The sequence below is a fragment of the Gambusia affinis genome, linkage group LG02 (genome assembly GCF_019740435.1).
Source record: "Gambusia affinis linkage group LG02, SWU_Gaff_1.0, whole genome shotgun sequence".
In the NCBI taxonomy this organism is placed as follows: domain Eukaryota; kingdom Metazoa; phylum Chordata; class Actinopteri; order Cyprinodontiformes; family Poeciliidae; genus Gambusia; species Gambusia affinis.
Window position 1 is genome coordinate 3110131 of NC_057869.1, and position 16313 is coordinate 3126443.

The window sequence follows — 16313 nt, forward strand, 5'->3', positions numbered from 1 at the left end:
TCAGTTAATTTGATCAACAATGTCAGCCTTCTCTTTATTACATAACTGCATTAACAACCATTTCCTATTGATAAACAAATGTTCAATTTAAGATCTTTTTTGGGATAAATCAAATATTGAAAGGCAGAAGTTGGTAGTAACTAGCTACATTTACTCAATTGCATTTAAGTACTTTTTATTTTGTAGTACTACTCTTATTTCTGTAAAATATCTGGGCGTAACTTCAACAAATGCATAAAAAACATGTTTCAACCAGAAATGCATCAGACTCAAACATAAACATACATTTTACATCAAAGTGAGACTTCCTGTTTTTGATCAATCTTTGTTTTCCCAAGGTTTTGCTCCCAAATATTGATACAGGAAAAACATAAACATATGTTACCTACTATATTAATTTTATATGTTTTATTCTTTAAAAAGTGTCTTTAATGTATTAAATATTGACACAAAATACCAGAATTTATCCATAACGTTGTACTTTTATATCTGATTACATCATTTAAAAATATTAAGTGAGATGTTATGAAGAGCCTTTTTGAAAAATACTTTATTTGCTCTTGCTTTTTAATTTTACTTTTACTCTTTTTTTTAAATATTGAAGTAGCGCTACTGTATATGAGCCTCGTTTTTTCTCTGTTTAAAATACATATATAAATATATTAATTAACTCACTTATTTAATGGATCCCAGTTTGAATCGTTTGATCTTTCAACACCTCTGGAAAGATTTGCTGAAATAAAACAAAAATAAATAGTAATAACAATCACAAAGGATGCATACATTAAATAATAAAAAAGTAAAACAGGACCAGGTAAAATAAGTAATGAGAATGAAAACACGAAGCTGCGTCTTAAAATTATCTCCGGTCGCTGCACGTGAAACTCACCTTGATAAATGAGGATGACGTAAACAGTTATTAAAGAGTGGAGCGGCCTCTTCCAGCTGCGCGTGAATAAATCGGGATCCATTCGTGATCCGGTCAGGGAACCAGTCGGGATCACCTGGTGAAAACCCTCCGATTGGACTCCACGCGGCGCTCCATCGGCTCAGCCTCCGGCGGCCCGCCGCGCGCCTTAAGAACCACCGCACCTGCTCATTAGCATAAAATATGCACCGGTGGGCGGAGTCTAATCTGTCCTGCACTCATTATCGGACAGAGAAAAACTCCTTTAATTTGAAAGCACGTATTATTATTTTTTATTATTTTAAAAATAACATTTTAAAATAAAGTTTTGGTGTGTTTTATTATTATTATTATTATTATTATTATTATTATTATTATTATTATTATTATTATTATTATTATTATTATACTACCTACAATTTTATCAAAATGAACAAAATGGTCAGATTTTTGTAGAAAATGGATGTGTACATGCAAAACGTAAAAAAGGCTCTCAGTTTCTAAATAGTTTGGGTTGATTAAATGAGAAGTAAGATTTCCTTTTCAGAAAAAGAAGGTCAATGTTTGTGGTTTCAGTCACCAAAATTATAGATGAATGTGGAAATCTCATTAAGAAATGGGAATCTATTTTTTGTACCTAACATTTTTAAGAAGATGTTATAAATTAGTAAAATAAATATATAATTTTTTTTGAAAAAGTTTAAACAAATGGAGGATTCTGAGCAGCAGACAGCGCCTTCTAGTGGATATTATGTTGTTGGATGAAAACATCACATAAATGAAAAAGTTTTTTTTAGCTTTAAGTAAAAACTACTGATTTAATTAAATAAATGTAAATAAAAGTATTAAATAGAACATAATTAAATCATTGATTAAAACATTTTGGTTTTTCAAATAATGTTACAAATCTTGAATAAATCCAAATAAATTTTATAGCAAAAACTGATAAATATTTACTAAGTATCTAAAAATAAATAAATTGATATTACTATCTAAGTGAAATAGAGTTTGGTTTCATAACTGCATGAATAATATTAATTTAGATTTGCAGCTTCAAAAATCTAAACATTTTGCTTTTTGAGCTCAGAAGTTTCCAAGTTTTTTCTATAAAAATTCTGAGATTAATCTCAAAATGTCTGAGTTTTTGTTTTACAAATCTTTAACTTTTCAAGCTCAAACATTTCTTAGTTTTTTTCCCCTCTCTAATATTTCATCCTAACACATTGTTGTACTTTTATGATCAGCAACAGAAACTTCAGTGTGGTACCATCACCAGCGTGACCCCGGTGTCAAAGAGCTGCATTTGCATGTAAAAGCATGTTTGTCAGCAGAGGAAACATTTCCTGTGTCCGTCAGTCAGCCGGTCTGGGTAAAAAGGGCGGACTGACGCCTCAGAGACCTCAGAGGCTTTGTGTGGCCAAACCAGGAAGAATCTGATTTCATAAACGGAAAGTCGACCTGCAGAGAGCAGCCAGGCTGCAGAGGAACGAGAAAATCAAAAACACTCACAGTGCAGCTCTACGATTTATGCAAAACTACATTAGTAAAGAAAATTTTGACTTAATTTCCTTCCATATGCTTCAACTAATATCTTAGAATTTCTTTTTTTAAAAGGTTTTATTGGCTCTAGTGGCCTTTATTTGATAGTTAATTGACAGGAAAGTGGGTAATGAGAGAAGAGGGAAGACATTCAGCAAAGGTCGGCAGACCGGGAATCGAACATGCGACGGCTGCGTTGAGGACTAAGGCCTCCTTATGTTGGTTGTGCTTAACCCCTGCGCCACCACAGCACATCCCAGCTTAGCATTTCTAGAGACTAAAGGAAAAAGCTGCATTTGAAAAGTATGAATAAATCCAAATTTGCAGACTGAAACCAGCTGTTGAGCTACAAAACACAAAATATTATCTAGTATTTGTGTCTAGTTTCTACTGCAAATATCTTAGTGGACTTGTATTAAAACAAAACTTATAAGTAACTTTAAAAAATAACATAAAAGCTTGTTTCACCAAATCCTTATCATTTATCCAAAGGTTCTAGTATATTTTTTCAGTTTATGCAAACCAAAAACCTTTTATTTAAATAAAAAAAAAAAAAAATCATGAAGCTTTGAAACAAAAATTTTTAACATAACAAAATTTATTATTGCCGGTCTGTACCCATCAGGTTTTCCACCTGCACAATTTTCTGATTCGCTCACAGACTAAAACCAGCTAAACATGCATGACCTGCATGTTTATCCAGCTTCCATCTTATCTACGTCACGCTTTCAATTTTTACAAACAGCACATAAAAAATAAATCAACATAAAATCAGGTGCAATGGAAAAACAAAACATTCAGTGAGGAATCCGACAAAAACTCAAAAGAAAAACAAAATAAGAGTAGAGGAATGTCTACTTATTAGAGTAGTAGACATTCATCTACTCTTATTTTGTTTTTCAAAATAAAACAAAATAAGATTTTTTCTCATTGAGCGAACACTTTGTTGCGTTTGAGTTTATAGAAAAGTTCATAAACAATCAGCTGAAAGGAAATCTCCACATTCAACTTCAAGCTAAAAAAAAAAAAAAAAAAAAAAAATGGAGGAAGTGAACCAGCAACCCCAAGTTAGTAAAACTGGATTAGTTAAAACACATAAATACCAACCATGTGTTCATCTCAGCTCCAACAGAATCATTATTTTCAGAAATGTTTCCTTATGTACACGAGTTTTCCACACATGGATCGCCCCACATTTAGTCGGTTTTCACACATCTGGCACGACGTCTTCAGACTTGTTCATTTGAGCAGAACCTAAATGATTTTTCAAAGTTTTTCTACAGAATCAGCAGAGAAAAAAAAGCAGAAACTGAGCTGATATGCACTGCAAAAACACAAAATTGATTTTTGCTCTAGTTTTTAGTGAAAATATCTTGGTGCACTTGAATTAATTTTTCAGCAAGATATGAGAGCTTGTTTTAAGTCAATAATTTATTTATTAATATAGTAATATTATTTCACTTATAAGAAGTTATTTTTCCCATGTTAGTTAAAAAAAAAATAAATAAATAAATCAGCCAGTTGAACAAAAACTTTTTAATACCAATCAATTATGGATTTAAAATAAAGCTCCTGTATCTGTATTTTGTTTTAATTAAAGTTTACTGAAATGTTTGCACTAATAACTAGACAAAAATACTTGGAAATATTTTGGTTTTTGCAGTTAAGTCAACGGTAATGCTAAGATAGTTTACACTGCATACACTTCAAAAACACAAAATTTTACCAATTACTTTTGGTCTAATTTCTTGTGCAAATATCCAAGTAAACAATTGAAATAATACAAAAACTAAAAAGTAACTTTCCAGAAAGATGTAAGATCTGATTTAAGTAAATAATACTTTAATATTGAAGAAAAGGTTCTAGCTCCACTGTCAGATTATTTCACTTAGAGAATTGTTTTTTGTTATAAGTGAGATAATCTTCCAGTCAATATTAAAGAATTGACTTAAAACAAGCACCTGCATCTTGCTGAAAAGTTACTTGTTAGTTCAAATGTACAAAGATATTTGCACTAGAAATTAGCCAAAAATACTTTTTAAAATGTTGTGTTTTTGCAGTTTAACTCACCTGTTTCACCTGAAAAATTTACGTTTTTACAGACTAAACATAGTAAGTAAGCGGCCAAGTGAAACAGCGAATTAAAAAGGTTAATAATGTGTGTGTAGATCTTTGGATTGAGTCCTGTAAACCGATGAGCTCGCGCCGTTATCTGGGCCGGTGGTTGGCCAGCAGGAAGTCCTTGTCTTTGCAGGTGAGGCAGAGTTTGAGGTTCCTCAGGGAGCCGCCTGCGGTGTAAAACGCCCAAACGCCCATGAAGAACATGACGATGTAGGTGGGAACCAGGCTGGAGACGTACTGTGGGTTCTGGAAGGTCTGCAGAGGAAAAACTTGCAAATTAATCATCATTTCTCATTAAAACTTCTTAAAATTCTCATTTTAATTCAACTCTGAAAGATTAAGATGCTGACAATGGATGTTAAAAAATTATCTGCATACAAATAAAAGGGAAAAAACATTGGTAAGTGATAAACAATTTCTCCATTTAGCTCTACGGAGGCCTGGTAACAAGTACTTAATTTGATTCGAGTCTATGGAACTAAACTGGTGCCATTAAGTTCTTTTATTTATTTTTTTTTAGCTCAAATAAACAAAAAAGGGATTTTAAGCAAAAAAAAAAAGTTCTGAACTATGACAACATATTAGGGCCACTGTACATAGAAAATAAATGCATAAACTTCTGCCAAAAAACAAAAACAAACTCCAAAATTGTCTAGAAAAAGAAAGGGCATTTCTGAGTTTGGATTATTTTAGATTAATCTCAGAAATTTTCTAGAAAACATGTCAATTTTCAACTTTTAAAACTAAGAATTTCCTCTTTTTCAGGAAAATCAGTCTCAATATTTGAATTTTTTTTTACTATTCTGTTTTTCTTTTCTATCTATAATGGCCCTAATATGGTAACACAAAAAAACAATACATTATTGCCCACATTTAGCTCCATGGCTGTTAACACCTCTACACAGGTCTCCCACTTCTGTCATTTTTCCATTTCAAATCCTTCCCCCCCCCCATTTTTTTCTGCTCAAAACATTTTTATTGACAAATTTTATGGCCCCAACTTAGATCAATACATGCAGAAAGGAAGCATTCAGAAGCAGCAGGATAGTAGTAGCTCTGGAAAACTGGACCAACATGTAAAATGGGTCATTTTGCATGACTCTATTTAACTCCTAGTTCAATGTCTTAATACTATGAGAATAACTAAGAAAATCACAAACAACAATCATAATACAAAATTTGAAATTTAGTGGTAATGTTGTAAATGTGTCTTTGTGGAAAAATCTAACAAATTTCAACAATAGGGCAACTATCAGAAACAATAACTACATAAATCTGATTGTAAATAATCATTTATTTGGAGAGAGGTTTACTCACCAAGCAGGAAACCAGGAGGTGAGTGGCGACGACCACAGCTACGGCTAACCAGCGCTGCTTCTCACAGCCGTCGAAAAAGATGATGCCCCAGAACATGTGAAGCAGGATGATGGCCATGGTCATGAAGGCTGAGGAATTTAAAAACAAATGTGAGGAATATTTTAAAAATTCTCTGCTTTGTTGGGAGTCTAGCATTAAAAAAATACACAAAATGCTAATAAAGCATTTTTGGTCTATCTTCTAGTGCAAATATCTTAGTACACTTGAAATATGACAAAAACTTAATTACAAGTAACTGTTCTTTAAGATATAAGAGATTGATTAAAGTAAATAATTCCTTATTGTTGTTGAGAAAGTTCTAGTTCCACTGGCAGATTATTTCCCCATGTTATAAGTGAAATATTCTGATTAACCGACTGGGGGTTGCCAGGTAACCGACTGGGCTCTGCTGGGGGTTGCCAGGTAACCGACTGGGCTCTGCTGGGGGTTGCCAGGTAACCGACTGGGCTCTGCTGGGGGTTGCCAGGTAACCGACTGGGCTCTGCTGGGGGTTGCCAGGTAACCGACTGGGCTCTGCTGGGGTTTGCCAGGTAACCGACTGGGCTCTGCTGGGGGTTGCCAGGTAACCGACTGGGCTCTGCTGGGGGTTGCCAGGTAACCGACTGGGCTCTGCTGGGGGTTGCCAGGTAACCGACTGGGCTCTGCTGGGGTTTTTATTTCACTTAAAAATGATCTTGTTTTAAGTGAAATAACCTTCCAGTTGAACTATTACTTTTTCATCAATATTGAGGAATTATTTATTAAAATCAAGATCCCATATCTTGCTGAAAAGTTACTAATAAGTTAGTTTTATTTTATCTCAGATCTACTAAGATCTTTCCACTACAAACTAAACTAAGATTGCTTGGTAAGATTTTGTGTTTTTACAGTGTCAGATATTCACAGAACCTTCAAAACCTAAATTCTCTACAAATGGAGGTTATTAAAAATAAATTGCTTTAGTTAAACTTCCGATTTAGTTTTCAATGTCATTTTTAATATTATGTTTATTTAAAATAACAACAAATTCTGTAATAAAACAGAAAAAGATCAAGTCAGAAAAACAAGTCTGAATGTCTCAATTTGATCTCAGGTTTTCTATGAGATGAACATTTGTAGGCATTAATTTCAGAGCTTAAAATTTGTATTTGAATGCATTACAGTGGGTAACACAAACAAGGAAGGATCTAGTTAAAAAAGGAGCATTCAGGAAGTGGTACCTGATGACAGGAAGTAGTGTTGAGAGTCGCCGTGGATCCCCACAGTGCCTGGACCCACAGAGTCGGCCAGGATGTTGACCACAGAGAACGCTCCGCTCATAAAGCCGAAGCCGAGGCCAGACACTGATACAAAACAACAACAAAAAACAATCTGATTGGAGGCTGAAAAAACTATTTTTACATTCAAGTTGTGCTAAAAGAAGTTAGCCTACCAACAAAGTTAATTAAGCCTAAAACAGCGTCTCAATGCTAGACATGTGGCAGCTAGTTCAACGCTGGAAAGCTAAATATCTAGAATAGCACTTTGCACCAATTTTATGGTGAAATAACCATCAAATAAATAAAAGATTAAAAACAATAAATATCTTTTATGTCTATATATTTAATCGTTTCTGAATCGAAAGTGTTGCTTATGTTGTCAATCATGGTTTTTAATTAAACTAAATTAATTACAGACATTCAATTAGTAATTATAATTAAGTTTCACCTCTAATTATAATTTAAATGACCCTGAGTCCAAACTAAGTGCAGCTGATCCGTACCATAGGCGAGCTGTCGTATAGATATTGGCATCGTTTCCTCTTGACTCAAAGCAAGAAGGCCTTCATTTGCTTTCCTGCAGGAAGAAAATAAATAAATTTGACATTTTCTCTCACTTTTGTCAAGAATATGTTCAAAAACAAGCCAGAAAACAAGTGAAAATGTTCCATTTTGTTTAATAGAGAATGGAGTCGGTGTGGTGGGAAGACGCTGAAGCAGCTTACTTGAGCAGTTTGTAGTAGGCGAAGCGAAAAGTTTCCTGCAGCAGGACGGACAGCACCACACCGAAGATGAGCAGACCCTTCTGCTGCGACGCACTCTCCTTGTTACTGATCTGAACCGAAATAAACCACACCAGGGAGGCCAGCAGCAGCGACACCAGCCAGAAGAATGCCCTGGGAGGAAAAAACAAACACAAAAAGATGAGAAAAATCTGTTATAATCTTCAAGAAGCAAGCATTAATGAACACATACTTTAGAAGCAAAAACGACAATTTATTCATAAGCTTTTCAAGCAGAGAGGCAGATAAGATGGCTGGTAAGTTAGGATCTCAATCGCCGTATTGTTTATTTATTCAAGTAAAAATATTGGTATTTTAGGGTCAAATGACAATAATTTATAAGTAACAAAAAACCCCCCAACTAAATCAGACAGAAGAAAATGTTTCCAAATCACTTTCTTTCAATACAAAACATGTTAGTTTTTCATTCAGTGGGTAGACAATCCAGAAACTTTACTCAAGTAAGAGTAGCGATCTTTCATAATAAAATTACTCAAATAAAAGTAAAACATGCAGTGTCATATAATGTGTTCTGGGTTTTTCGCAATGCCAGTTTTCTAGTAAAGCTTTTTGCAATTAGATCAATAAGTCAAATTTTGGTATTATATAATGAGATTACTTCGCAATACTTGCTGCATTTCCCTCTTGACTAGAAACATTTAAAAGCATGGAAGACACTAAATAGCAAGGATGGATATTTAGGTACAAGCAGTTAGGTCGCTTGTACTTGAATAAAGGAGATCTTGTCTGAGGCGTATTTCCAATATCGGACGAAGTGTTAGCTTGCCTCGTTTCTTTTAAATACATAATTTTTTTATTATTAAATTAGTCTTTCTCTGATTGTAAATATAGAGTTTTGAGTATAATGGCAAAACTGTCAAACGCATGTTTTCTAATAGTGGGTGAATACATCCATGCACTTGGGTTTAAACGGGAAGTAAACAAAAGCTATCATTAGCAGCCCAAGACAGTTAGCTAGCCGGTTAGCAGCGATAGTTAGCACGTTTTTATTTTATTTCGTTCAGTAAACTGACAGAAAACTAGTCCATAAACAATTTTAGCACCAACAAAAACCTAAAATGAAACTGCTTTCTCACCCTGCTATAAGGAAAATGACCCTCAGCGGCTCCCGGGCGATGGTGAACAGGAATAGGGAGACGGCTGGGCCAAAGGCGATGAATGTGCAGCCGAAAAACACCGCCGCCGTCATGTTGGCTCGGTAGCTGGAAGGTCTTGTGGCTCCAAAACCCGGTTCGGTTCTGTTCACAGCTAAACCGCAGGGGTTCGTCTTTACTTTAGACCAGGTAACCGCCTAGTCTGAGCGGTGATTCTCCTTCCTAATTTCACTTCGGTATCACAGGATTCTCATGACGTCACACTCTATCACGTGACTCGCTGTGGGGGAAATTCTTTTTTTCGTACCTTTATTTACAGACAGTAATATCAAAAGTTAAAAATTCATGGATACATTGACACCTACCTTGCCTTTCTGCGACTATAAACAAGACAAACATGAACATCTATATCAGAATGTATTTCAGAGAAAGCTAATTTTCCTTAACAATGTAGGTCAGTATAAGTCAGTGTTCACGTTTTTGTTTTAGCCAATATTTTGTCCGGGAACCGAAAACTTTAAGATCAATTTCTATTTTTATTCCTTAAGGTAAGGCCTCCGTCTGAGCGTAGGGGTGGTTTTCTGAATCAGGTTACTGTGGGAGTCGGACTGACCACCAGCCAGAGCTCGGGAAAGTGGGAGGGTCTCACGGCAGCGTGGGAATTCTTGCTCTTTTTTAGAGAAACGGCTCTTTTGGCTTGGGTCAATAAAGAGTTGGCTCTTTCGACTCCAAAGCGGCTTTTAATTTTTTTCTTTTGTTCTTTAATTTATTATCCAACACAAAAATGTTACAACATGAATGAGATCAGCTCATAGTCGGAAATGACGACATTCAACAGCTCTTCTTCTGGTTCAGCGTAAAGTGAAATGTGCATTTTGATTTTATACCATATGAGTTTGTTATTTGGCCTGATGGTTACTTGCGGAAAATTGATGGAACAGGAACTTTTAATTCAGAAATCTTCCCGTTTTGTCTGAAACTTGTATTTGTATTGAACCAGCAATCAGAAAACATGCTTCTGTTACATGACAGCTTACTGCTCTAATGTAATGGGTTTTAAATGTTTTCCATGTGTTGCTTTTCTTCTCTGAAAAACACACCTGCAATAAATCTCAGGCTCTAATGAAGGGATTATTTAAATCCACAAGGGGGCGTCCTGAATTGTCTTACACTGAAGACTGAGCATGAAAGAGAATTAAACCCAACCATAGTTATTGTTTTAGTATAATACATAAAATAGTTGACATTAGTTTCACACAGAAATTGTACATTCGTGGCTTATGGTAGTATAAAAATATAGTAAATAAGCTCTTTTCTTGCTTATTCTGTGTTGTTCATTGGACTGAGAGTCTGCTATGATTTTTTCCCCTCCATGTATGGGAAGCTCCATGCTGTCATGATGCTGTAACATAATTGCTGGAGGTTTCTTCCTGGTAGAGGGAAGTTCTTCTTCTCCATTGTCGCTACATAAATGCTCTGTATGAGGGACTGCTGTAAAGTCAACAACTCAACACAAGTGATTTGCTGTCGCCCCCTGCTGGTCAGATGGAGTGAATGCTGTAAGCAATGACTCCATACATTCTGCTGGGTTTCGTTTGGTACAAGGTTTTTAAACTATTTTATTAGTCAACTTAGATTACTGTATTACCAATTGGAGTACATGTGATTGAACAAAAATTACTTTAAAGTGCATTGAGATGACATTTGTTGTGAATGGGCGATATGTAAAATGTAACTTTCAAACTAACAAATGAGCCCCACAAATAAAAAATAAACAATATAATAAAACCAAACTCATCAACCAATACAAAAAAGTTAAAAGCCCCAAAAGTAGATACCAAAACAGTCAAAACCTCAAAAGTACACATCAAAATGTTCAAAACCCCAAAAATAGATACCAAAATGTTCAAAGCTTATAATGATAACGTTAATTCACAACAATGTTGTCGAGGCATTTTATGAAAAGTCATTTCAAAACATTAAGATTACTATTGATTCCAGTTTCAATTCTTTAGGTTCAGTTTACTATAAACTAGTTTAAAAAGTTTGTTCCAAATGAAACCCAGCAGATTGTATGGAGTCATTGCTTATGGCATTCTCTCCTCCTGACCAGCAGGGGGCGATAGTAAATTGCTTGTGTTGAGTTGTTGACTTTACAGCAGTCCCTCATACAGAGCATGTATGTAGCGACAGTGGAGAGGAAAAACTCCCCTCTACCAGGAAGAAACCTCCAGCAGAACCAGAACCGGGTTCAGTACCAGCAGCCATCTGTCATGTCCAACTGGAGGAGAGAAAAGGCAGAGCAGAGATGCAACAACTGGTCAACTGATCAGGAGATCTGTCCATGTTTGTGAACTCACGTCAGCCAATGCCCTCCTCCAGGAAGCAACCACAGCCAATCAGAGCACCAGACCAAGTTTAGCTTCTACAAAGAGAAAAATAACTGAGAAAACAAAAAGTTTCTAACTAAACTTTTTAGTTAGAAAAGGTTTAGTTTCTAACTAAACTTCGTGTTTAGTTAGAAACACGAGAGCACCACCTTCTGGCCTCTCCCCAGATCAGTTCAGGTCAGAGAAGTGAACTGTTTCTGGCTTTGTTTTTTCCCCTCCATGGGCTGCCACCTTATCATGGTGGAGCGGTTTGAGAGTCCCAGTGATCCTAGGAGTCTTCAGAGGCTTCATGCCTCTATTTGGGTCGGGTCTGCCGGATCAAACGGGTCCTAGGTGAGTGATCGGACAAGAGCAGCCCAAAGATTGCTTTGAAGCTTATTTTAAACGATAAAAGACGTAATAAAAAGCAGCTGCTATACTATGAAATGGGGTTGAATTGTTCCATGTGAACTAGGTTTTAGTGGACACATCAACATGCAGTAGCCTGATCTGACGGTTCCTGCTGCCCAGTGGACAAAGATTTAGAAATGAAAGTGACAAAATAAAACATCATGAAAAAAACTGATTGACAAAATAAACTCCACATGTAATAAAAAATATATATATATATATATATTTAGACTTTTATTTCACAAGGGACATTTACATATTTATTTATTAATTGGTTATCAATAATATCCATTTATTTTAGAATGAAACAACTAGAAAATAAAGCTTCCTAATTTAATTAATGTCAAGCAAAAATTATGTAATTTTAATATCAACAGTAATGATTAGAACCAGAATACTGAACCAGATAAAGCAATATTTTATATGATAATGTAAAAAAATATATAACGTATTTTATTATAATAATAGGTGGAATTGTGTTAAAAATTGTAATATCTGATAACAGAATTTTCCGCCACAGAACTCGTAGCAATCGAACATCAGACGTTATGGGGCAGCACAGTGAAAATACTTAGCTGTTCTAATCTTTCTTCACCTCCCAGGTTGCAGTTTGAGCAGCTGCTTGATGTGAGAACCAGAAACAGGAAAAAGATCCTCCAAGTTTAGACATGACAGCTGCTTGGAGGCTTTTTCTGGTCCACCAGCAGCCAGACGCTCCAAAAGAAACACCATCAACTAGTCAGGAAAGAAAATGACAGGAAATTCTCACCAATTGAAAGAAAAACACACATAAAAATCATGGATAATTGAGTACTCACTCTGGATATTTAGTCATCAAGCAGGTTTTCCTCAAACCTAGCCCAGATTATTTAACTAAACTGAGCTAAATCAGTCGATGCTCCACTATTGTGCAGAGAAGAAATTCCTCAAATGTTTGTTTGAGGCTCAGCTGCTGCAGTCAAACTTTGGGCCTTGATTTCAGACAACTGGCCCTGTCTCATCTCAAACACCCACACACACACACACACACACACACACGCGCACGCACACACACACACACACACACACACACACACACACACACGCTGAACCCAACGTCTATAAAGACGCCAGAAACCCGTGAAGGTTTAATTCATCTCTTTTCACCCACAAACGGCAGGAAGGAATCAGCTGCAGGGAAGATGGCTGAGTAAGTCTGAGTTTAACGACGACTGTCTTTGATTTAAAATAAAACCCTGAAAATCTGCTCCAAAGCTTCACATTATCCGTTTTGTTTTGAAAGGAAGAAGATGTCGCTGAGCCGCAGAAATCATCTCAAGGTATTTCTAATGTTGGTGTTAATCTGCCTGATCTTCAGAGGTTTGAAATTATTTTACTTCTAAGATGCAAATAGTGAATCAAATCAACATTTAAAGGTCAGAAATATTAATTTATTCAAATTGCTGCCTTTTGGACAGCTCTGATTGGTGCGTATGCTTTCAGTCAGTTGCTGCTACTTGTTTTGTGTAATGCACCTTTAGCCTGACTGCCACCTTTGCATTTATGTACCACTCAGACTCCATCATGGGAATAAAGAATCATTTCAGAATTCTGGTTTTTACTTTTTTTCAATTCATAACTAAATGTTTTTACTACAGTCTATCATGGCCATTGTAGGGAGAGAAAAAGGAGTAAGTTTCAGAAAATATTTGACTTTAGAAATGCAGAAATGATCTATTTCCGTAACATCACATGGTATTTTTTTAATTATTAGTGTTAGGTTAAACTCTTATTAACCATTATTTTAATTGATAGATGAAATCATATTAAAATTTCTCAGGATGTCTGAGACTAATTTTGTTAAATGATCTAAAACGTTCCAGTTCAATATAAACCAGATGGGAGTTTTTGATCTTTCTGTAAATACGTGAACGGGTGTTTGGACAGTTTTAGCTGCATGTTTCCCTTTCTCCTGTCAGAGTCTGCTGCTCCAGATTGGCAAAGAAATGCTGGAGGAGGAGGCCAGGCAGGCCGAGGAGGAGAAAATGGCGTACATCAGGGAGAACTGCCCCACCCTCTCCTTCCCACAATGCACCCTGGAGCTTCAGGTAAACAAATTGGACGTGTTATTTCGCTCAAAGTCAGTAATGTAGTTGCGCAAATCTTGTAATCCAGATTGGATTTTTACATTTCTTGAAACTGATGACAGATTTTTGTGTAATTTTTCAAAGTGGTCCAGGTTTTCTGATGCTCTTTAAGCATTTTTTCTGTCATTTTTATTACATTTTCAGGATATTTTTTTAGTCCCTTAACTCTAAATAATTCTGAATAAATGCTGAAAAACAATTAAAACATTTAAAAAGTTTAGGTAATTTGTTGCCTTTTTTCTCAAGATGAATTGAAATGTTTTTTTTTTTATAAAAATTTTATTTTGAAAATTTTTTTTTTTTTCAAAATAAAATTTTGAAATACTTGTATCTTCGTCTTTTGTCTGTATCTTTAAATAATTTCCAACTTTCTAATTAGCAAAATTAGCTAATAAGCTAAATAAGCTAATGTGTATCTATGACATTAGCTTCCTTAGCTAATGTGTATGGTATTAGCTAAATAAGCTAATTTAACTTGCATTAGCAGCTTATTAGCCAAATAAACTAATGCAACTGGTATTAATCTAAATTCCCAACATGATGTGAATGTCAAAATAAAGATAATTGTTAAATCTTGCTAAAAAGTTGGATTTAAGCATTAAAAATGCCTAACCTGTGACAATTAAATAAGTAATCAGCACATTTTTCATTAATTTAACACCAAATGGTTGAAGACAACCCGAATCCTGTTTGTGCTTTTTAACCAATATTTGTATTGGCTGTTATTAGATATCTAAACAAGCTGTGGCATAAATTATTCAGTGGATTGATCTTCTTACTTTTGGACCATAAAGCTCACTGTTGCTCTGTTTCACCAGGAGCTGTGTCGGCAACTTCACAAGCAGATCGATTTGGTGGATGAGGAACGATATGACATGGAGATAAAAGTGAAGAAATGCTGCAAAGAGGTTGTTCTATTTAATAAATCAATTTTTCTATATTCATGTTTCTTCATTATTGTTAGATTTGACATCATAATGCAATAAAATGGTCAAACCGGATAATTTAGATGCCTAAAATTTGGTTTAAACGTGTCACCTGGACCATCAACACCTGACTGAGTATTATCTGTGTCAGATCGATGACCTGAAGATGAAGGTCCAGGATTTGAACGGCAGGTTTAAGAAGCCCACTCTGAGGAGGGTGAGGATGTCGGCTGACGCCATGTTGGCTGCTCTGCTGGGCTCCAAACATAAAGTGTCCCTCGACCTGAGAGCCAACCTGAAGCAGGTGAAAAAGGAGCTGAAAGATGAGGTGAGTGCAGCAGAAAATTCATTTCTGCTTCTGACTGAACTATGAAAGCTGTGTTTATGTTTCTGTCAGGAGAAGCAGACAGGCGACTGGAGGAAGAATATCGAAGATAAAGCTGGGATGGATGGTCGAAAGAAGATGTTTGAGGCAGAGGCTTAAATAATATTGACCTCTATGTTTTTTAAAAAGGTAACTCATTACAATAAAGACTTAATTGTACAACTAATTTGATTGATCTTTTAACTGTTGTTGTTTTTTAAATTCAATAATAAATTGTTATTCGTTTCCGTCATCAAACAACGTAGCTACAGAGGTATTCAGAATCCTTTGTGGCAATCAGTCAATCAACTTTATTTATAACATTAGGTAGATTTGGTGAAGTGAGTCAGCTTTCATTACATCAACGGACTATACATGATTCAAAATGCTCCAGTATTAAAATCCATAAAAAGACTCAAATACAGTGTCCCGATTAGGACAACAACAAAAAAAGCAATAAACAAAAATCTATATCAAAACTATACTAAATCAAATTTTAGAAGCTTTTGGTAACAGGAATAAAATTGGTTTTATGCTGCTTGATTTTACATTTAGGGAATCAAATGGCAAGTAACAAGTTTCAATACCAAAACAAATGTGTGTGCATTGTCTCCTGAAAAGGTAAATTATAGAAAACTATTTTATCAAATAATTAGGAATCAAACTTTTATGTGAGTGATCATCTTCAACTTTGATTTAAAAAAGTAAAATAAAAAGTCCTAAATCAAGATCAAAGTATGATAACCCACAGTCCCACAGAGAGCAGAAAATGACTAACTTTAATATTTCTTTATTAAAGGTTCATTATTGTTATTTATTACTTTGTTTCCTCATTTGAATATTTTACATTATAAAGCAGCAAAATAGAAAAGAAAAGATTGACTATAAGTATTGAACACAGGTGGATAGTCTCTGTTTTATAGGTCACAGCTGTGCAGAGATTAAATGAAAACATTTTGTCCAAGTCCATGTTTCTGGAATCCAGTAGGAAGTGGTTTTACATCATCTTTCCTCGCCCAGCTGTTTGTTTAAACCCCA

General features: G+C 35.2%; 3 protein-coding genes and 1 long non-coding RNA gene across 5 annotated transcripts in view; 2 read left to right on the forward strand and 2 right to left on the reverse strand.

The window, feature by feature from the left end:
• otog (otogelin) overlaps positions 1–975 on the reverse strand; it is a 64356-nt gene extending 63381 nt beyond the window's left edge. Inside the window, exons 1-2 of the mRNA XM_044097710.1 lie at positions 890–975; positions 676–733 (exon numbers count right to left, since the gene is read on the reverse strand). Coding sequence (XP_043953645.1) covers positions 676–733; positions 890–971 — 140 coding nt within the window. The 5' untranslated portion in view covers positions 972–975. The remainder of the gene's footprint in view (positions 1–675; positions 734–889) is intronic.
• Positions 976–2553: 1578 nt separating this feature from the next.
• On the forward strand, positions 2554–3540 carry LOC122845212. The gene is made up of 2 exons (XR_006372993.1): positions 2554–3288; positions 3366–3540. It is a non-coding gene; the product is annotated as an uncharacterized LOC122845212 (long non-coding RNA).
• aph1b (APH1B gamma secretase subunit) lies at positions 3027–9669 on the reverse strand. 2 transcript variants are annotated; one of them, XM_044141344.1, is made up of 7 exons: positions 9445–9669; positions 9062–9359; positions 7908–8078; positions 7686–7759; positions 7144–7266; positions 5885–6012; positions 3027–4822 (listed from the first exon to the last, which is right to left on the reverse strand). In XM_044141344.1, the coding sequence occupies exons 2-7, from the start codon at positions 9172–9174 to the stop codon at positions 4655–4657; spliced, it is 777 nt and encodes a 258-aa protein (XP_043997279.1). In that variant the 5' UTR covers positions 9175–9359; positions 9445–9669; the 3' UTR covers positions 3027–4654. The 2 variants fall into 2 exon arrangements, with proteins under 2 accessions (XP_043997279.1, XP_043997289.1); XM_044141354.1 differs by lacking the exon at positions 9445–9669 and having other exon boundaries at positions 9062–9360.
• A 2013-nt stretch (positions 9670–11682) lies between these two features.
• On the forward strand, positions 11683–15444 carry LOC122845203 (troponin I, fast skeletal muscle-like). Its single transcript, XM_044141366.1, has 7 exons — positions 11683–11802; positions 13019–13048; positions 13142–13178; positions 13818–13946; positions 14804–14893; positions 15063–15239; positions 15309–15444. Exons 1-7 carry the CDS (start codon positions 11759–11761, stop codon positions 15393–15395), a joined length of 594 nt encoding a protein of 197 aa, XP_043997301.1. The 5' UTR covers positions 11683–11758; the 3' UTR covers positions 15396–15444.
• The last annotated feature ends 869 nt before the right edge of the window (positions 15445–16313 follow it).

What these genes read in the sequence shown, in the direction of transcription:
- aph1b (XM_044141344.1), bottom strand. Translation starts at nt 9,174, where the DNA reads ATGACGGCGGCGGTGTTTTTCGGCTGCACATTCATCGCCTTTGGCCCA. An exon ending in GTCATTTTCCTTATAGCAGG is followed by an intron (nt 8,079 to 9,061) that starts GTGAGAAAGCAG and finishes TTTTCCTCCCAG; the next exon opens with GGCATTCTTCTGGCTGGTGT. An exon ending in ACACTACTTCCTGTCATCAG is followed by an intron (nt 6,013 to 7,143) that starts GTACCACTTCCT and finishes TAAATTCCTCAG; the next exon opens with CCTTCATGACCATGGCCATC.
- LOC122845203 (XM_044141366.1), top strand. Translation starts at nt 11,759, where the DNA reads ATGCCTCTATTTGGGTCGGGTCTGCCGGATCAAACGGGTCCTAG. An exon ending in CCGGATCAAACGGGTCCTAG is followed by an intron (nt 11,803 to 13,018) that starts GTGAGTGATCGG and finishes CACAAACGGCAG; the next exon opens with GAAGGAATCAGCTGCAGGGA. An exon ending in GCTGCAGGGAAGATGGCTGA is followed by an intron (nt 13,049 to 13,141) that starts GTAAGTCTGAGT and finishes TTGTTTTGAAAG; the next exon opens with GAAGAAGATGTCGCTGAGCC.